The sequence below is a fragment of the Maylandia zebra genome, linkage group LG6 (assembly GCF_041146795.1).
Source record: "Maylandia zebra isolate NMK-2024a linkage group LG6, Mzebra_GT3a, whole genome shotgun sequence".
Taxonomy (NCBI): domain Eukaryota; kingdom Metazoa; phylum Chordata; class Actinopteri; order Cichliformes; family Cichlidae; genus Maylandia; species Maylandia zebra.
Genome location: NC_135172.1, coordinates 15,727,672 through 15,746,398, shown reverse-complemented (window position 1 = coordinate 15,746,398; position 18,727 = coordinate 15,727,672). Strand labels below are relative to the sequence as shown.

At 42.7% G+C, this 18,727-nt stretch overlaps 1 protein-coding gene across 6 annotated transcripts in view; it reads right to left on the bottom strand.

Annotated features, from left to right (window-relative positions):
- radil (Ras association and DIL domains) overlaps positions 1–18,727 on the bottom strand; it is a 36,549-nt gene that overhangs the window by 6,167 nt on the left and 11,655 nt on the right. For 3 of the 6 annotated variants that reach the window (XM_004568319.3, XM_004568321.3, XM_014410856.3), the window contains exons 5-17: positions 17,849–17,956; positions 17,199–17,314; positions 16,912–17,100; positions 16,154–16,838; positions 15,520–15,650; positions 14,422–14,459; positions 13,653–13,807; positions 13,379–13,491; positions 13,070–13,186; positions 11,707–11,830; positions 2,858–3,030; positions 2,458–2,608; positions 232–458 (exon numbers count right to left, since the gene is read on the bottom strand). In XM_004568319.3, coding sequence (XP_004568376.1) covers positions 232–458; positions 2,458–2,608; positions 2,858–3,030; positions 11,707–11,830; positions 13,070–13,186; positions 13,379–13,491; positions 13,653–13,807; positions 14,422–14,459; positions 15,520–15,650; positions 16,154–16,838; positions 16,912–17,100; positions 17,199–17,314; positions 17,849–17,956 — 2,327 coding nt within the window. The remainder of the gene's footprint in view (positions 1–231; positions 459–2,457; positions 2,609–2,857; positions 3,031–11,706; positions 11,831–13,069; positions 13,187–13,378; positions 13,492–13,652; positions 13,808–14,421; positions 14,460–15,519; positions 15,651–16,153; positions 16,839–16,911; positions 17,101–17,198; positions 17,315–17,848; positions 17,957–18,727) is intronic. The other 3 variants (XM_004568320.3, XM_004568322.3, XM_012923865.3) reach the window with 3 other exon arrangements.

The window sequence follows — 18,727 nt, the reverse complement described above, 5'->3', positions numbered from 1 at the left end:
TTAACCATGTCTAGGTTTCTCTGTGTGTGTGTGTGTGTGTGTGTGTGTGTGTGTGTGTGTGTGTGTGTGTGTGTGTGTGTGTGTGTGGGTTGGCTGGAATAGAGGGTTTTGTCTTTCATTTATGGGATTACGAGGAACTCCTCAACAGCCACAGCTGCTGAGGCACATGGCCTGGATTACTAGGTGTACTCAAGTACACACTTGAGTGTGTGTATGTTTGTCTTTCTGAACCTGAACTTCCGGCCAGTCAGCTGTGTTGGTTCCATTGGAGTGTGTCTGCACACTGGGAGTGTTGGTGTGTGTTTGCGTCTTGGTGCGGAGCCCCCACAGGTAGTGCCGGATGTAGAGCAGCTGTCTGTAGATGCTGTCTTCTACACACTCGCTGTCCAGGTCCACTCTGAAGCCCGAGCTGGGCAGCACAATTGGAGGGTGGTTCTCAAAGCTCTCCAGGAGGTCGACTGCAAACACAAACAGTGATGTTAACATAAATCTGTGCTGCTGTCTTGAAGGACTACATATTCAATACACAATGCACAATTAGTATAAATAGCGCTAGCTGCTAGTTAGCATTAACTGTATTGAATGCACACAAGTTTACGCAACGTGTATCTAGCACTCTCTCTTCTATCTACCAGTTCTGATCCTGGTTTCAAGAAACCTCAAAATGCTTTGAAGTATGAGTAGGTCATCAATAATCCTTGTTTTTTAATTACAATTTTGTCTTCCAACAATCACAAAAACTATTTCGTCTTGATGCGTGCTCAATCATCCAGGTATCCCCAAAAGTTGATTCGGTTCATCTGGACGTAGCGTTTTCAGTGGGAGAAACGTTTCATCACTCATCCAAGTGACTTCTTCAGTCTCAGCTGACTGCAGGTTTCTCCAATCTTATAAATAATGAAATAATTGATCAATGGTCATGAGAATTTGCATATTAATGATCAAGGAACTGACCTCCCAGTCCATTGTTCTTTCAGTGGTGCCAGTTTCAGTCATTATGCAAATGTACTGTTTATAAGATTGGGGAAACCTGCAGTCAGCTGAGACTGAAGAAGTGATGAAACATTTCTCCCACTGAAACGCTACGTCCAGATGAACCAAATCAACTGTTGGGCACAAAAACTATTATGTCTTCTTTATAACAAATCAGTGCATATCTTTCCCTTCCTCTGCTCTCCTCGCTCAACAAAGTGCCCAAAGTTCACAAAGTGTTAGATTGTTCACCCATTAACAGGTAAATATGAGGCTAGACCAAGGTAGTTTTATTACTTCATTATGTGATGTCAAATACCTCAGACTCGGACGTTTGGTGCATCTGTTTGGCTGAGGAGCCAACGGTACAAAGCTACCACCTGTAGGATTATGACTAAACGCCTTTAAGTCGAGATGCCGCCTGCACATGACCTTTTCTGCAGCGTAAGAACATCAGTTTGTCTTGGATAGCTTTGGATACCCTTCATCCTGCATCTCAGTTAATGGGAAAAGTGGAGCTAAACTGGAGCAGGCAACCTATTTTTCTTTTTGATTTACACATTCACCTAACAAGTGAAAGCTTTTTAGTTCAATCCCAGAAAGAGACAAATCTCTGGGGTTGCATCAGGAAGGTCATCTGGCATAAAAACTCATGCAGAGCTAGTATCCACACTTACAGAGGAAATAATGTTAAAAATGTTGTTTTGACAGCTTAATAAGTGCATGGTGCTTTCAAAGTCAACGAGTAATTGTGTTAAATCACTGTGATTCAGTACTGTCTGAGAATTTCTGCTCCTTTAGTTATAAAGCTGCTTGTCAAACACGTAAGAAAAAATTTCAGCTATTTCCTGATATAGTGATATCGGCATCTATATGCACCAATAAATGAAAAATACAGCAAGGAAAGAGACAACAGGGAAAGTCTCCCAATTACATCAAGAGTGTTGATGTTTCTTAGTTTGTCAACCAGAGGGCACTCTGCAACTTCTCTGATGGTAATGCCACAAACCAGCTGACCCAAGTGTAAACATATAAACAACAACGTGTCAATAAAACCATCATTTTTTCATTTTTAAACTGTACTGTCATGTAACGTTAGTGTGTACTAATAAATAATAGATAAAACAGATAAAAAAAAATATTTTGTGTGAAAGAAATAAAAATATCGGCCCACAAATAAGATTTTTAAACGACCAAATATCAGTAGCAGTCCTGGTTTAAAACAGATTTATCCACATTCGCATTCATGTGTATTTGTTTTTGCTTGATCTTCTCCTTCATTCTACAAGCTGCTCAACAACCCCTGTAAACCATTACACAATTGACCTTTAGCACGACAGTAACAGGCCTCCAACTGCCAACTCACGAGATTCAGACCAGTATTTATTGTACCTATAATCCCAACTCATAACACGAGGGCTTCGTGTTGTCATAATGTTGTCAGCGTCTCTGGCCGGAAAAATTCACACAAGCTCACAAACGTACCTGTTCTGTATATGTACGGCTCGTCCTCGCTGCTGGGTTGCCATGTTGGAACGGGGCCTATCTCTGCTGTGAGCTGGTACTGAGTGAGAATGCGGTGGAGCTGGACTGGTTTTAGAGTTGGGTGCTCACTGGACAGCGCTCGCCACCCCAACTGCAAACAAAGAGCAGAAATAAATCCCAGACTTGAAGAGATGAGAGGATGTCAGGGGAGTCACAAGTTTATTAGCAGGGTTTTGTAGGACGTCACTCATCACAAGCTGATCGATCACTTCATTTACAACTTGAGACTAATTTTTTATTTTAAGATTTTCTGCTTACGCCCACATATTCCCTCCCCATTGCTTATAGCAATGTGAGGCTCATCATATACAAACAAAAAAGACATTTCCCTGTGTGTTACCTGAGTGAGCTGTTGGGGGTGTGTGGCCAATATGGACACTGTGCTGTTGAGTTTGGTGAAGAATTTTTCAGCCAGATGTCCCAGACCGGACCTGCTCGCCCACTCCATGACCATCCTCAAGCATGCCTGAATCTGCAGCATCTTGGAACGCTGGAACCAACCCCGAGACGGACCTGCGTGCACAAAGACACATACACACACACACGAGCAGAAGGGAGCGTTTTGAGTATTTAATCAGAAACACTGCAGTAGATTTTTATTTGAGGGTGTGCGCATGAGAAAGGCAGAGTAAAATACAGAATGTGTGCTTCTGAGATCTTACGTCTGCGTGCATGTGTGCTGTTCGGCAATACAGACATTAATTTTTAATTAGGTTGTGATTGCAGTAGGTGGAACAATAGCAACAGCCAGCAACCGCCTACTCCTCGCAGAATACAAATGCACCGCTGCAGAAGGGCTCAGCTGACTGAGCTCCTGCTTGTGTAATCCTTCCTTTTCTCTCCCGCACATCAAAGAACTGAAAGGAAGTTTTGTGGCAAGTTAAGCAGGCGATGACTATAAGTCTAGCACTTTTGAAGCTGGGATCCTATTGTTTCATTACCTCACTGCAGCTTTAATGCATTTAATACTTTCTGGTATGTACCCCTCCACCCCCTCAAAGTGAGCTAAGGCTCGAGTTGGGGCTCAGTAGAAATGATGAAAAATAACTGCGCTCCAATGGTGTCATTTTTTCAGAGCCTGCAAATATTTTAATACCTACATTTTACATAATCAGAGCAAATGTGCAAAAAATCTATCAGATGTGGTTAAAATCTCCTTTTTAATCTGTAGTCTGCAAGTCAAAACAAGCAATAATTAATCTAAATACTAGTTCTATATATAGTAAACATACACAGCAATATATAATGCAATAATTCTGCAATGACAAGGCAATCACAATTTTATCAGCCAAATATTACCCAATATCAGCATTATACGCCCATATTGACTAAATAATGGAAATTATAGCTGATATGAGCCAACAGGCAAGTAAGATGCCATTCACCACTGTCCAAGGCTGACATTTATCCGATCCATTTACTGTAAAGATTGGCAGTTTTTCTAGATAAGAGAGTGTAAAACAGACAGGAAAGTACGGTGGGGGGTGGGGGTGACATCCAGAAAACAGTCTGAGGCAAGCTCGAAACCCGGACGCTTCAGCAAAGACTCTGGCCTTCGGTACATGGGTCATCTGTTCAACCAGGTGAGCTATAATGATCCATCCAACAGACTTTTCAACAGGTAAAGAAATTTCTGTAATCAGGCAAATGTCTAAAAATCCCTGTACAATTTCCTAAAGCATCTGACATTAGAGAAATAAAACCTAAAAGTAAGAGAGTTTTTGGCACATTACTTACAAATACCAGAAATGATGAACTGAATAACTGTTGCACCTGCAATAGTTAATATTTCCCAGAACCCATACATGAAATGTCTCAATGAAACCGTCCGCTTCCTATATAAAACTATTTAAAACAGGCTAGATAACAAACTGTGGGCAGCTGTAAAAACTGATGTAGTAAAATTATAACAGAAATGTCCACAATTCAATAAAAAAGCTGCCACGGGGGGGACCACTAGGGGGACGTAAGGAAGATGGCAGCATAAACCTGCAGCTCCCGGTCAAAACTCGAAAGAGAACCAGAATTCGAATATTTCCACCGCTAAACCGTGTAATAAATGCCATGGAAGGTGGAAGAAGGTCAAAAAGACAAGGAAACATTAAGGATTTTGTGAAACAAGTGGAGCTGGTAAGAGGGGGCAACGCAGACATGTCCGAGAACAGCGTGCAAGGCGAGCAGATGGAAGGAGATGTAGCTAGCCACCCTCACGCAGACTTCCAGGACATCATTAAGGAAATTCACTCACTTAAAGCAGAGTTTAAAACCGAGTTTGCCACGTTTAAGAAAGACATCACACAAGAAATGAAGGACGAATTCGACAGCTTCAAGAAAGACATTAATACAAAGCTGGCAGAAACTGCGAACGAGCTAGCTAGCCATGAGACCAGACTCGAAGAAGCTGAGAAAAGACTGGAAGAGATGGAAAGGTGGAATTTGGCCGCAAAAGACGCTCTAATCCAGTCGCTTCAGCAACAACGGAATATTCAGACGAAACTGGCTGACTTGGAAGGCCGTAGCCGACGGAACAACATTCGCATTTTTGGCCTAAAAGAGGGCTCTGAAGGAAACTCTGTGCTGCAGTGTGTGGAGGACTTGTTGAGAGCTGAGCTTTCGCTCCCGCCGGATTCTGCTCTAAATATTCAGCGGGCGCACAGAGCTCTGGTGCCAAAACCCGGACCAGAAAAACCTCCGCGATCGGTGGTGGTTAATTTTCTTCAGTTCTCAACCAAGGAGATGGTGCTGAAGGCAGCGTGGAAGAAAAAGGTTGTACATCAGGATAAGCAGCTTTTCTTTGATCATGACTACGCTGCCGACGTGGTTCAAAAGAGGAAGGAATACGCTGGAATTAAGAAAGCCTTAAAAGAGAGAGGAATTCGCTTCCAGACGCCTCTGACCAGAATCAGGATCCACTGGGAGAGCGGCGCCAGGACATATGACAGTGGCCGGGCGGCGGCGGAGGAGCTAAGGAGGAGAGGAATACAGGTGGAGGTGCCGCAGCGGAGCGGGGAAAGCACGATGCTGGAGGAGCGACTGCAAAATGCATTGGGATGGCAGCGATCTAACACCGAGAACTTATAAGTGAGGATACAAACATTTGAATCCGGTGGAAATGACTGAACAGTAGAACTCTGAAACTAAAGGTTCATTACTCTGTTACTTTTCAAGGCAAGGTAGACCGGAAAGTGGTAGGTTTTCTTTTCTTTTTTTTTTTCTTTTTTCTTAAGGAACCTATGTTGGATCTCACGGGGGCCCCTAATCTGAAAGGGATATACCCCACGAACCACAGGGACGCTGTGGGTAAGAAATACGTATTTTCAGTTTCTCTTAAGTTTCTTGTTATGTTGTTCCAAGTTCTTAGAGTTAGTGTGGGATGCTATGATAGTGATAAGCCAAAAATAAAGCAAAACTTAACAGTGAAAAGATGAGGAATATAACGCTGGTGTCAATGAATGTCAATGGGATGAATAACCCAATTAAAAGAAGCAAAGTGATACTCAAAATGAGAAAGCTTAATGCCAATGTAATATATCTACAGGAAACACATTTGTCGCAGGAAGAGCATGATAAATTGAAGAAATTTGGGTACAGAAATTCTTACTATAGTACTTGCAAGAAAAGTCGTAAAAGGGGGGTAGCAATACTTATTAAAAATTCAGTTAATTTTGAATGTTCTAAAGAAATTCGGGACAGTGAGGGGAGATACATTATTGTAAGAGGTAAACTAGAAGGGGAGGCGGTGACACTAATCAATCTCTATATTCCCCCTGAGAGCAACCAACAAAATGTGAAGACTCTACTTACTACAGTCATGTCAGAATCTGAAGGGACTGTGCTGTGTGCAGGAGACTTTAATGTGGTATTCGACCATAGAATTGATACAACAAGCACAAATAGAAGCAAAAACAGCCTGGCGAGAATGGTTAATACATTTATGAAGGAGCATGGAATGGTAGATGTATGGAGGGAACACCACCCACTGGATAAGGAGTATACACACTACTCAAAGACTCACAACACTTACTCAAGAATTGACTATGTCTTAATGAACAGATGGGATCTACACAGAGTAACTGAATGCACAATTGGAGTGGCAGATATTGCTGATCACTGTGCCATTCATTTAAAGCTAAATCTAAATAGTAGGCGTAGAAATACCTGTTGGAGGTTAAATCTGAGCTGTCTGAATAATAAAGAAACGAAAGACCAAATCAAGAAAGATATAAAGCAATACATAGAGGAAAACTCCACTGAAGAAATTAGCCCAACGGTGTTTTGGGATGCATTCAAAGCTGTGCTCAGAGGGAAGCTTATTGCTATAACTTCAAAACAACACCAAATGAGGAAGGCCCTGTACCTAAGCCAGGTGGAGGAATTGAAAAACACAGAAATATTATACCGAACAACTCGGAATGTTCAGCTCCAAGACAGAATTAAAACACTAAAAAAGGAAATTGACAATATATTGACTGAAGAAGTGGAAAAAAAACTTAGATTTTTGAAACAGGATTATTATGAGAATGGCCCAAAGGAAGCTAGACTGATAGCACGGCGTCTTAGACAGCAGCAAGCTGTTAATACGATTCACAAGATTAGAGACCCATCTACAAATAACTTGCAGTATACCCAGGAAGCAATAGAAGAAACATTTAAGAAATATTACGAAAACTTGTATAAACAACCATGTTCCTCAAATAAAGATAAGAAAACTGCTTTTCTTAACTTCCTAGACTTACCACGTATTGGTACGCAGCAAAACAGCAAACTGACTGCCCCCATCAGTCATGAAGAAATATCTAGAGCAATTTCCAGTCTGAAAGCTAATAAATCACCGGGGGCCGATGGGTTCCCCTCAGAGTGGTACAAGAACTTTAAGGAGGAGTTGATACCAATGCTTCAATCATCATTCAATCATACCCTTGCGGAGGGTGTAACACCTCCCTCATGGAGAGAGGCGATTATCTCAGTAATCCCTAAAGAGGGAAAAGACACCGAATATTGTAACAACTACAGACCCATATCGGTTCTTAATGTGGACTACAAAATATACACATCTATAATCGCTAAGCGATATGGAGCAATTATGACAGACTTAATTAATGAAGACCAAACTGGCTTTATCTCAGGACGTAGAACTCAAGACAGTATAAGAAGGACCCTCCAAATAGTTAACTCGATACAAACAAAAAAGGGCAGTGCGGCCCTAGTAAGCCTGGATGCAGAGAAGGCTTTCGACAGTGTAGATTGGAACTTCCTATATGCCGTGCTTGAAAGGTTTGGTTTTAATGACGGTGCTGTGATGTGTATCAAATCTATTTACCAATCTCCTACAGCTCGAATTAGAATCAATGGCAGCCTAACGGAGCAAATCTCTCTCGAGAGGGGTACCCGTCAGGGTTGTTGCCTCTCACCTCTTCTCTTCACTCTATATATTGAACCCCTGGCACAGGCCATCCGACAAAGTGAGGAGGTGAGAGGAATAAGTATTAAAGGGGAAGACCACATCATCAGCTTATTTGCAGATGATATCATACTCTACCTAGAAAATCCAAACCAAACTTTAATTCCAATGTTTAATGTAATTAATATCTTTGCTGAACATTCGGGGTACAAAATTAATGTGACCAAAACTCAGATACTGGCTTTCAACTATTTGCCATCTGAAGAGGTTAAAAATAAGTTTAGACTGAACTGGACTGCAAAACAAATGAAATACTTGGGTGTAACCGTGACTAAACAATTGAGTGACCTTTTTAAAACAAATTATGATAGGCTGACCACTCAGATTAAACACGATCTAAACCGATGGTCAACTCTTACACTAGACTTTAGTGCAAGAATCACAACAATAAAAATGAGTGTCCTCCCACGGTTATTGTACCTTTTCCAATCTCTGCCAGTTAAGATCCCAGTGGAAAAATTCAAGGACTGGGATAGGCTCATCTCTAGATTTGTATGGAATGGTAAAAGGCCTAGAATAAAATACACAACATTACAACTATCTAGGAAGCAAGGTGGTGTGGGACTCCCTAATCTAAAAGATTACTATCATGCGGCCCAAACCAGACCGGCGATAAAGTGGTGTGATCAGAACTTTAATGCTAAATGGAAAGATATTGAAATAAAAGTACGGGATGTCCCAGTCCAGACTTTTCTTGGAAATGAGCAACTTAAGAAAACCTTACAGCATTTCCTTGATCCTATAACATCCCACACTCTAGAGATATGGTTTGGCCTAGTTAAACAAAGTAAGTTGGAAAGGGAGGTTAAGATGTTAAACTGGGCTGCCTATGTTGTTGGTGATATACTAAGTGCTCACGACCCAGGATTCAGGAAGTGGGAACAAAAAGGAATAACAGCGATTTGTACAGTAATGAAAGATGGCCATTTGATGAGTTTCCAAGATTTAAAAGATCGGTATAGTCTAGAGAAAACCGATTTTTACCGGTACCTGCAACTCAGAGACTACTTTTCAAAGGAAATACGAAGTTCGCGTACGTCTTATGGCATCCTGAATTGTATAATTAAATCATACAGGGGCCTCCAATTCAAGGAGATTTCTGTACTATATAAAAATCTAAGAGAGAACACGGCAACATCAACTGAATACATAAAAAAGAAATGGGAGCAGGAAATAAAAACTGATATCTCAACTGAGGAATGGTTAGATATGTGTGAAACCCAGAACACAACGACTAACTCAAGATGCTGGAGAGAATTTGGGTGGAAACACCTTACTCGATTCTTTATTACACCAAAAATCAAAAGTAAACAGACTCAAGACAGTTTGCCATGCTGGAGAAGATGTGGTAACATGGAAGCACATCATACGCACGTGTTTTGGGAGTGCCTGAAACTGCATAATTTTTGGAAGAACGTGAGTCTTGTAATAGGCAATATCTTGGGCTACCAATTACCACACAATTTTAAAACTGTATATCTTGGGAATATTAGAGAGTATGTTCTGTACGACGACTTGTATTTGACAAAAATCCTATTGATAGCTGCAAAGAAAGCTATAACAAGAAACTGGTACAAACTGGATCCGCCTTCATCAAAAGACTGGTTAAATATTGTTGGAGAAATCTATGCAATGGAAAAAATGACTTACATTCTCAGATTAAAGGAAGATATTTTCGTTGCTAAGTGGGAGAAGTGGACATTGTATGGCACCAAGGAAAATTAATGAACGAACAAAACATTTAAGGTCTATGACTCTGTATATCTATTGATGCATGCCTGTATAAAAGTACATATATAAGCTGGAGTATGTATGCTGCTGAGCAAAGGCAGGCATGCATACGGTAGTTGATTAGAATTGGCACCCACACCTTTTGTTCGCTTTAGTACTGTTTTGTTTTGACTGTGTGCTTGCATGGTTATTTCTCCTGTAATGCAAAACATGTCTATGTTTAAACTGTGACAAAACTATCAATAAAAATTACAGTGTCAAAAAAAAAAAAGCTGCCACGGGATGCCTGGGTGGGTGTAGATCCCAGGGGGAGACTGGTCTGGTTATGAAAATAAGTCAGACTGTAAAATGACCCACGGCTCACTTTTTCTGAGTAAACACTTTCCTGATAAGTTTATGGGCTCAATCGCTACTTATTTAATACAAAGTGATCTTTATTTTGTACATTACAGTAGATGTTGAGTACAATCAAAGATAAAGCAGAGTGTGGCTTGGGCGTGTCTGCTATAGAAGAGTGCAGTGTTTTTGCCTTCTCTGTAAAATCCCCCCTCATGGCATCTAGTATCACAGCAAGTCTAGTTTTAAAACAGCACTTCAAAGCCACATCACCGATACTTCCATCCTTAATATACAGTCTCTGTTTCTACCAAACATGTCTAACTTTTGCTTTTAAGGACATTAAAGTCAAGGGAATGATCTGGATTCCTAAATTCCTTTTTTAGGACACACACAGACACACAGTCCTAAACTGAACGTCTCCCCCCAAAATCACTACAAGCAGCACATGACAGGAAGCTTCAGGCAGACAATGAACTGGCAGCATTATCTGCTGACTGCGCGCACACACACATAACTTCTGCCATATGTTTTGGATGCACGCACACACCCTCCGCTGTAATAGGCTTATGTCTAGGCATACAGTAATCTATATGAGAGGCATCGCAAACTGACCAGACATCTCTTAACCTCTCGGCAAAAGGTGTGATAATGCCGTGTATACCCCAAAATCAAACCATCCAAACAGCATTTATTATAATTTGTTAGCAAGTTTTCCCTACAGCACAACGAACATCTCCGCCACGCCGTTCATCTTTCCTCGGCTGTATGATTGAGCAATGTGAGTGTAGGGTTTTTGAATGCTGAATGTGAACAAGTGTGCATGTGTGTGTGAGTGGGTTGCGGAGCACCCAGTGCGAACGTCAGCGTTACCTGCTACAAACTCACTTCTCTGTTACCATGGACACCATCAGCAGAGAAATATCAATGAGCGACAAAAATGGGAGCGAGGCAGAGAGAAAGCCAGACAGCAAGGCAGAGAGGGAGGTGGAGATGAGATGGGGGACGGTGTAGCCCCTGCATGTATTAAAGGTATTTCTCCTTCTGCCTTTGCCAGACATGTGATCTGTCCTGTCTCTACGAGCTAATGAAGACATATGGCATGTATCTGAGTGTGTGTGTATGTGTCCGTGTGTGTAAGACAAACGATATAAAGAGAGGGCGAGGGGAGCTGGCTTGACATGCAGACACAGCTGGCAGTAAATTACTGTTTTTTTCTGTTTTTGTTGTTGTTATTTTTAAAGAAAGGTAAGAGCCTATTAGCAAAGTCATCATAACAACCGAACGACCTTCCAGCCCTTTACCCTTCACTCCGCCCTTTTTCACTCCTCCCCTGCTCTATCTGCTCTCTCTCGCCTCCACCCAATCCCATCTCCACTCTTCTTTGTCTCACCCCCTGATGGCCAGATGGAAAGAAGGAAGGCAAGATGGAGGTGGGGGAGGAGGAAGAGGAGGGGGAGAAACAGAATGCAGATAGGAGAAGGGCACTGAGGACAAATCTGGGTTAGTCCCCTGTCAAAATGCTGACAAGGACACAAGGACACAGTTTAGTTCACTGTGTCTCTCATATACTTTCACAACTGTACGAACCCGGAGGGTCTAATGCAAATGCAAAAGAGAGAGAGAGTGTGTGTGTGTGTGTGTGTATGCTTTTTCTATACCTTTGTCCATCAGTTGGTTAAACAGTGACACGTTGGAGAAGAAGAAGAGGTAAGCAAACATTTGAGCCTGGATCTCTGGGTGAACCTGGTAGCCTTGCAGAAGCTCCTGCGCACTCTGAAAGACCTGCACACACACATACACACCCATAGATTTCATAGTCTTTGCTGTAGCTTCTATTCCTATACGTCAGTATACCTAAGCAGCTACAGTTAGGTTCATAAGTATTTGGACAATGATGCATAAAATCTACCACAATAGATTTTAAATCCTACAATCATTATAGGATTGTGTAGGCTTTCAGAAAGGGTTAAATAAGTATTAAGTATTTCCTTATCTGTTTAGGGGTTACAGTCATTTTATACAGTTTTATACAGCCAGGTGAGGGCTCTTCTCTCAAGATCTAGTTTCGATTCCATGTGTTGAAGTTGCATTTTTTAATATGAGGTACAAAGAGTTGTTAACGCAAAAGAAGGAGGACATCTTTAACCTGATAAATCTACATAAACCTTTCAGAGAGATATCAAAAACTTTGGTAGTGTTAAAATCAACAGTCTGGGGAATTATTAAAAGGAAGGAATGACTTGGCCAACTGAAAATGACTGAAGACAATTAAAGTGGATGATCACAGAATTCTTTCCGTGGTTAACAAAAACAATTTCACAACATCCAACCAAATCAGAAACACTCTCTAGGAGGTAGGTGTATTATTGTCAAGGTCTACCATCAAAATTTGTCTTTAGCAATAGAAATACAGAGCGATTACTACAAGGTAAAAATTACTGGTTACACTCAAGAAAAGGAAAGCCAAAAAGCCTTTGCCTGATAACATCATTCTTTGGACAGATGAAACCAAGATTTATTTGCACAAGAATGATGAGAAGAGAAAAGTATGGAGGAAGACAGAAAGGCCTGGCAGAGCATCTCAGAGAGAGGAAATCATCATGTGATGATGTCCACGGGTTCAAGACTTCCAGACTTTTGAATAAAAATGTTTGTAATTCCTGAACACTTAATGCAATAGTTCTGGCTTTGGACCGGATGCTATTTACGACCCCTGAATTAAAGCTCAAAGTCTGCACATATATTGACTGCCTGACTTAAAATAGACTGTGGTGGTGTAGAGACACGAAATTAAAAATTCTGTCATTGTCCTCAGTTGTATGCCTTTAAATCTATATATGTTGGCAATCCAAGCAGGGTAGTAGCCCTAAAATGTGCATGACAAGCATCTTTTATAAAAATAATTTTAATATGTGCAAATACTCTGAAAACAAAGATATCACTGGTGTCTTAACGTTTTAATAAATTAACTTCTCATGACCTTGAAAACCCGAACTTATACAAAGCTATGCACATCCCTACCTGCAAGACCCTTCGCACAGGTTCAGGAAACCCCACGCCTCCTTTCCAGCAGGGCTCAGAGCTGTCGACTGGAAATGGATTACAGTCCAACAGACCCGGTAACACCACATAAAGAGCCTGGACACAAACACACGAAAACAGAAATACATTATGATGAAGGTGATCGGAATTACAGAATAGTTCACACCATCCGGGCATTCTTTGTGCCCACGAAGGTGTGTTATTATTCATCCGGTGCAATTTAAAAAACACAACAAAAACCTTCTTAGTCATTTAGAAGATAGCATCGCTGCTGTGTTGACAGATTACCTTGGTGATATAGTAGACACACTGCTGGAAAGTGTACATGATTACTTCTTCCAAGATTGTCATAGCCTCCTCATTGGCTGATATGGTCGCTGATAGCAACGACTCCTTTGACCCTAGACACAGATGATGGAGACGGAGTCACATTTAAGATATATACAGGGAGAGAGAGAGGGAGGGCTGTAGCTGTGTCAGTATCTACTGTATGTCAGTGTGAGTAATGACTCCAAGTTGTTTCCACACTCATCATTCTGACTTTGCGTATGTGTGTGCGTACCTTGCAGTGTCTCTATGCTGTGTGTGTATGCTGGTGCTCTTTGCTGTATGAAGTAGAGGATCTCGATAGAGTTGGACATCCAGAAGAAAATGGTCTGCAGGTCTGGGACCAGGTCTGAGATGCTGAGCAGAGACAGCGAGGCCGGGTCCTGGCTACTTGGACGTGCAGAGACAAGTTACACACAGTCAGGTAGGCTTCTCGACACCATGCACATTCCTACATGAACTGCTTTCACACGTGACCTCTGGACAGTCGGGTCAGGACTTAGCCACCAATCGGACATTTTCACATTCAGCACACAGCAGAAGATAGTTTGCTTCAGATGCATTCTCACTATGCACAATAACACAGTGTGGTTTAGGTGAGGGAGCTGCCTGACTAGAACGTGCAAGAGGCAAGAAAAAGGACGACCAATTGCTCCCAGACTATGAAGTGTGCTATTCTCACACGAGCACAGTCGACGTCTTACTAGTTTGTAGCAGGTTAAAAGATCTTTTAATGACAGAGAACTCTGTTAACGTAATCCCTGCCAATGATGAATTTTTCTGTACTTTCTGATCATAAGAGAGTGTTTGATGGATATGTTTATATATATTCATAGTAGAAAAATATTCTGGGAGGTCTTGAATGATAAGTGAGTCCCAAGTCTCTGGTAAGTTCAAAACAATGCTCTATAAAAGGTCAGGGCTCAAGGCAGCCACACAAAATAAAATGCACATGAGACCGTCAGCTTCCTATTTTTTAACACGAGCTGGAAATTGATACTTACTGCTGAGCTTGCTTCTGCGCCAGCTCCTTTGTCTTCTCCTGCAGGGCGTACACGCACACACACACACACACACACACACACACACACACACACACACACACACACACACACACACACACACACACACACACACACACACACAGAACAATTAAGGGCTCATTAAACTTTTAAAGCGTGCGTAGGAGAAGCACACTTCATGACGCTTTTACTAACCTACAGTAAGAAGTAGCACCACTATCATTTACAAACCCATAGTGACACATGTTGAGAATTACCTCACGCTCCACTGTCCTGAATATAAAATCACCCTAATTATAATTGAAAAAAAAACAAAACAAAACTAATTAAACAAAAAAAGGGAGAAATAAACCACACCTTCCTTTTAACCAACAGCCATAAACTGAATACATATTTGGGGCTTCCTCCAGTGTGTAATTGCAGCAGTTGGCCACCTCACTTGAAGCAACTCCACAGCTCTATAAATTTCACACTTTCAATATAACATAAACCTTCAGGAAACATTGTTTCACTCTGAAGTACTGTTCTTTTAATGACTGTGGCTTTAGTCCAACAACTAACTGACTAAACTCATAAGATGAGACACATCAGGGAGCTGTTCTCACCGCAGTGGGACAATTTCCTACATTTTATTGCAAAGTGCAGGAAAAAAAGGTCACAAAATATTCACAGTAAGGTATTAAAATATCAGATAAGGTGGCATCAAATCTTTATGCAATGCTGGATAAAGTGGACTTGTTTGGGAAACAAGTGTAGAGGAGATGAAGGTAAATTTGATCCCTTTAGGAATAACTACCGAAGAAGTGTCTGGAGGGGTAAAATGAGTATTTGCCTAAAGTAAAGCTCAGGGGGTGAAAATCTTCTGCTTTAGGTTTTTTTATGTGAAAGCCAAATAACAAGCATAGCAGGGGTTTAGTTAAAACAGACGACTGTGCACGGCTGGAGTGTAACACAGTATAAAACGTGATACGGCAGCCTGTTTAACGATTCACCTGACCTGACATGGCTGACCAGTTCCTCTCCACACGAGGCCAGAGGGACCACAGAGAGACACAGACACAGTAACAAGCTGAAACTGACCCATGCTATGCTCTGGATTCGCCGGACGATCTTGAGCAGCAGTTTTCCGAAACTTCCAGGTGGGAATGTCGATGCAGAGTGCTGTATGCACATGCACAGCAGGTAGGCAGGTGTCAGCTTGTGGTCATCTCCTGAGCAGAGGACACAGGTCGACTTATTGAAAACACACTGAATAATTTAGAGGCTTCAATGAAGCTAATTTCAGCTGGAAGGCATATGAAGAGTAACGTGGTCAGGAATCGTAAAACCAGAAGCTGCTGTTCAAGTCTTAAACTTTTATGTTTGCATTGACACTGTTAATGATCTGTATGCAGCAGGACAAGGACGAAAACTGCTGATGAAATACTCTCCTTGTCCTCCCACAAATAAGGCGGTAATGTAATAATCTGCCTGAGTTCATCTACTGAGAATTTATTAGTATTCAAATTAAGTTTCTCCACGTTTTTGAGCTTGAACTGAAATGTTTTCCATCACTGGGCAGCAAAAGTCTCATATAACATATTGTGGATAAAGAACCACAAAATACAATTTGGTACTTTTGCTAGAAAATCATTTTAACTGGACCTCAGATAAAAAAAAAGGTTCAGTTGATGTCTTTGATAATCTTTATATTACAGTAAGCCAGGCTGCTGACCTCCAGGTTCTATGAGAGACACGATCCTGTTTAGCAGCTGGTCTTCATGAGCCTGGTCAAACTCCAGCTGCAGCCTCCTTTTCTGACCTCCTCCAGCTCCTCTTCCTCCTCCATCACCCCCTGACACAGTAACTGGCCCTCCTGTTGACGTCCCCACGCTGCGGGGTTTCACCAGGTGAGGTTTGAAACCGCGTCTGACCGCCGGGGTGCTCGACACCTGCGCTGCTCTCTCTTTCAGCACGGAGCCGCACATCTTACAAGTCTGAGCCCCGCCCTCTCCCTCCTCCGCCCCTGCATCGTAAAGCTGACCCAGCGTGCGAAGGCGTGCCAAGGTCTGCGCGGGTAGTGGCTTAGAACCTGTGGGGTCCTTGTACAGAAAGATGTAATGTGCCCCGAAGGAAAGGAGGTCACCGTGCCGCAGCGTGGTGGAGCGCTCGCAGCGGGAAAAGTTCACCAGGACTGTGGCGTTGAGCACGGCCTCGACTGCAACGCAGAATCGTTGACTCTCCCCCTGCTCTTCTCCTTTGTTGTTGTTGCTGGCGTGGCGACGGGGCGCGGGGACTCGGCGTAAGCGGCAGTGGAGCGGCAGGATGTCGGGGGAGAAGAGGCAGATGTTGGGACGAGCTGATGGAGTCTCCTGACCGACCGTGTGCTGCTCTCTGTTCAGCAGATACACCAGGCAGTCCTGCAACACAGAAAGCAAAAAAGGTCACAAAAATCAGACACACTAGAGGTCTGATTTTTGTGAGTACCCTCACCTGCCGATTGAATCCCTGAAGCAGCAGAAGATGAGGGGACTGGTACAGAGAGTGCTTCACCCCTCCTCCTCCTCCTCCCTGACTGCTCTCCTCTTTTCTCCGGCTGCTGGAGGTCCCCTCGCGTTCTCGGCCTCTCAGTGGTCCTGGCAGGGTGGAGTAATAACGCTTGGGCTCCTCTCCCAATCCCAGCTGCAGACGGATGTGCATGCACACGTTTAAGATTGAATGCACTTCATAAGCAGTTCAGTAAATACTAACAATCAATCATCTTCAGCAGGAGGCCCCACCTGGTTGAGGCTAGTCTCGCTGAGGCTGCGACAGAAGGATGAGTTGCTGGATCGGGGCAGGGTCAGCGTCCCCTTCGCCCTGTTCCTCTGGAGCTTACGAGCCTGGGCATTAATATCTACGATGAACAGCAAGCCAGAGAACACGTAGGGAGAGAGAAGGACAAGAGGGAGAACAGGTGGAGAATAATAAAGAGGAGCAAGGAGAGGCAAAGAATGGAAGAGAAAAGGGAGAAAGTGTGCTTAAACCTGGTATCTACTTTCTTAACATGTATGTTTGACAGATGGGGAAACTGAGTAGGTCTGGTTGAAGCATTTTCTCAGACTTCAGTAACACAAATGCATACGTCATGTGTGAGCTGAGTGAAAACCAACAAAACAAATCCAGGCAGGAGTGAGACAGTCAAAGTCAGATGAAGTTAATGGTGCTGGATGGAGCAGCACATGTAGCTGACAACAGTGAACCAGATGAAAGGTGAACTGAGCTCGTCGTGGCTCGAGTTTGAGGACGTTTGAGGCCATGCAATGGCTCACACAGATTTACCCACACACGAGAAAATCACTGGCAATGGGGGTGGCACTGGTGACAACGCAGGTAGAGGTGGTCTTCATGGCAATGACTGACAGCCACCCTACCTGAGGCCAGTCCCCACCTTTAGAGCTGGACTGTACCACTCGACCACACCGCAGGGGGGAGCTCCTGTGTTTGCCCAGCCCAGACCGACCCATTAGAGCCACCAGGAATTGTGGGGTTTTGGGCCCTACAGCAGGGTGGGAGGGGTTAGGAAGGGGGGTAAGGTGAGAAAACACCCCCACACCAAGGACAAAAAACAACCCCCAAACACACACGCCATCCGCACAACACAAGACACAATACATGCACTGTGGAGCAAAGTGAGTCTGTTGTGCTTTAAGTGAGAAACATCAGCCGTTAGTAGAGAGAGAGATACACAGTTAAAGGTGTGAGGCACAGGATTTTTTTTACTCTAACACATCACTGACAAATTAGCTGCACTTTCCATTAGAAACTTAGCGTGTTTCAATCTTTAAATTTGATCTGTTTAGATGCTGTGCAGTGATATCAAATTGGATGCCTGCTGCTGGCTCTGAAGGGGAGGAAAACCAGTAAAAATGGCATCAAGTATACCACTGATGGATGATAATTGGGGTTTAACAATTCCTCCACATCCACCATCAGGGTTACACTTGAGTTTTTAGCATATTCTTTAACCATCCATTTTCCTTATGAGCCAATTCAGGGTCACTAGATGCTGGAGGATATCCCAGTTAGAGAGCACAAGATGCAAGGTGCACCCTGGATACGGTACTTTTAATTTTTAGTGGGGAATAAAGAGAAAACTTGTTGCTCACTGCATGAACATAATCATCCCTGTTTTCACAGCCTGCAAACAACTGCTGTTAACTGTTCATTGGTAGAAACAAACTCTAGCCAAGACATGATTACTTACATCATGAGTGGATTGAAATTTTTTTAAAAAAGCACACAGAGCGAAGCGGCTAGCTAGCATAGG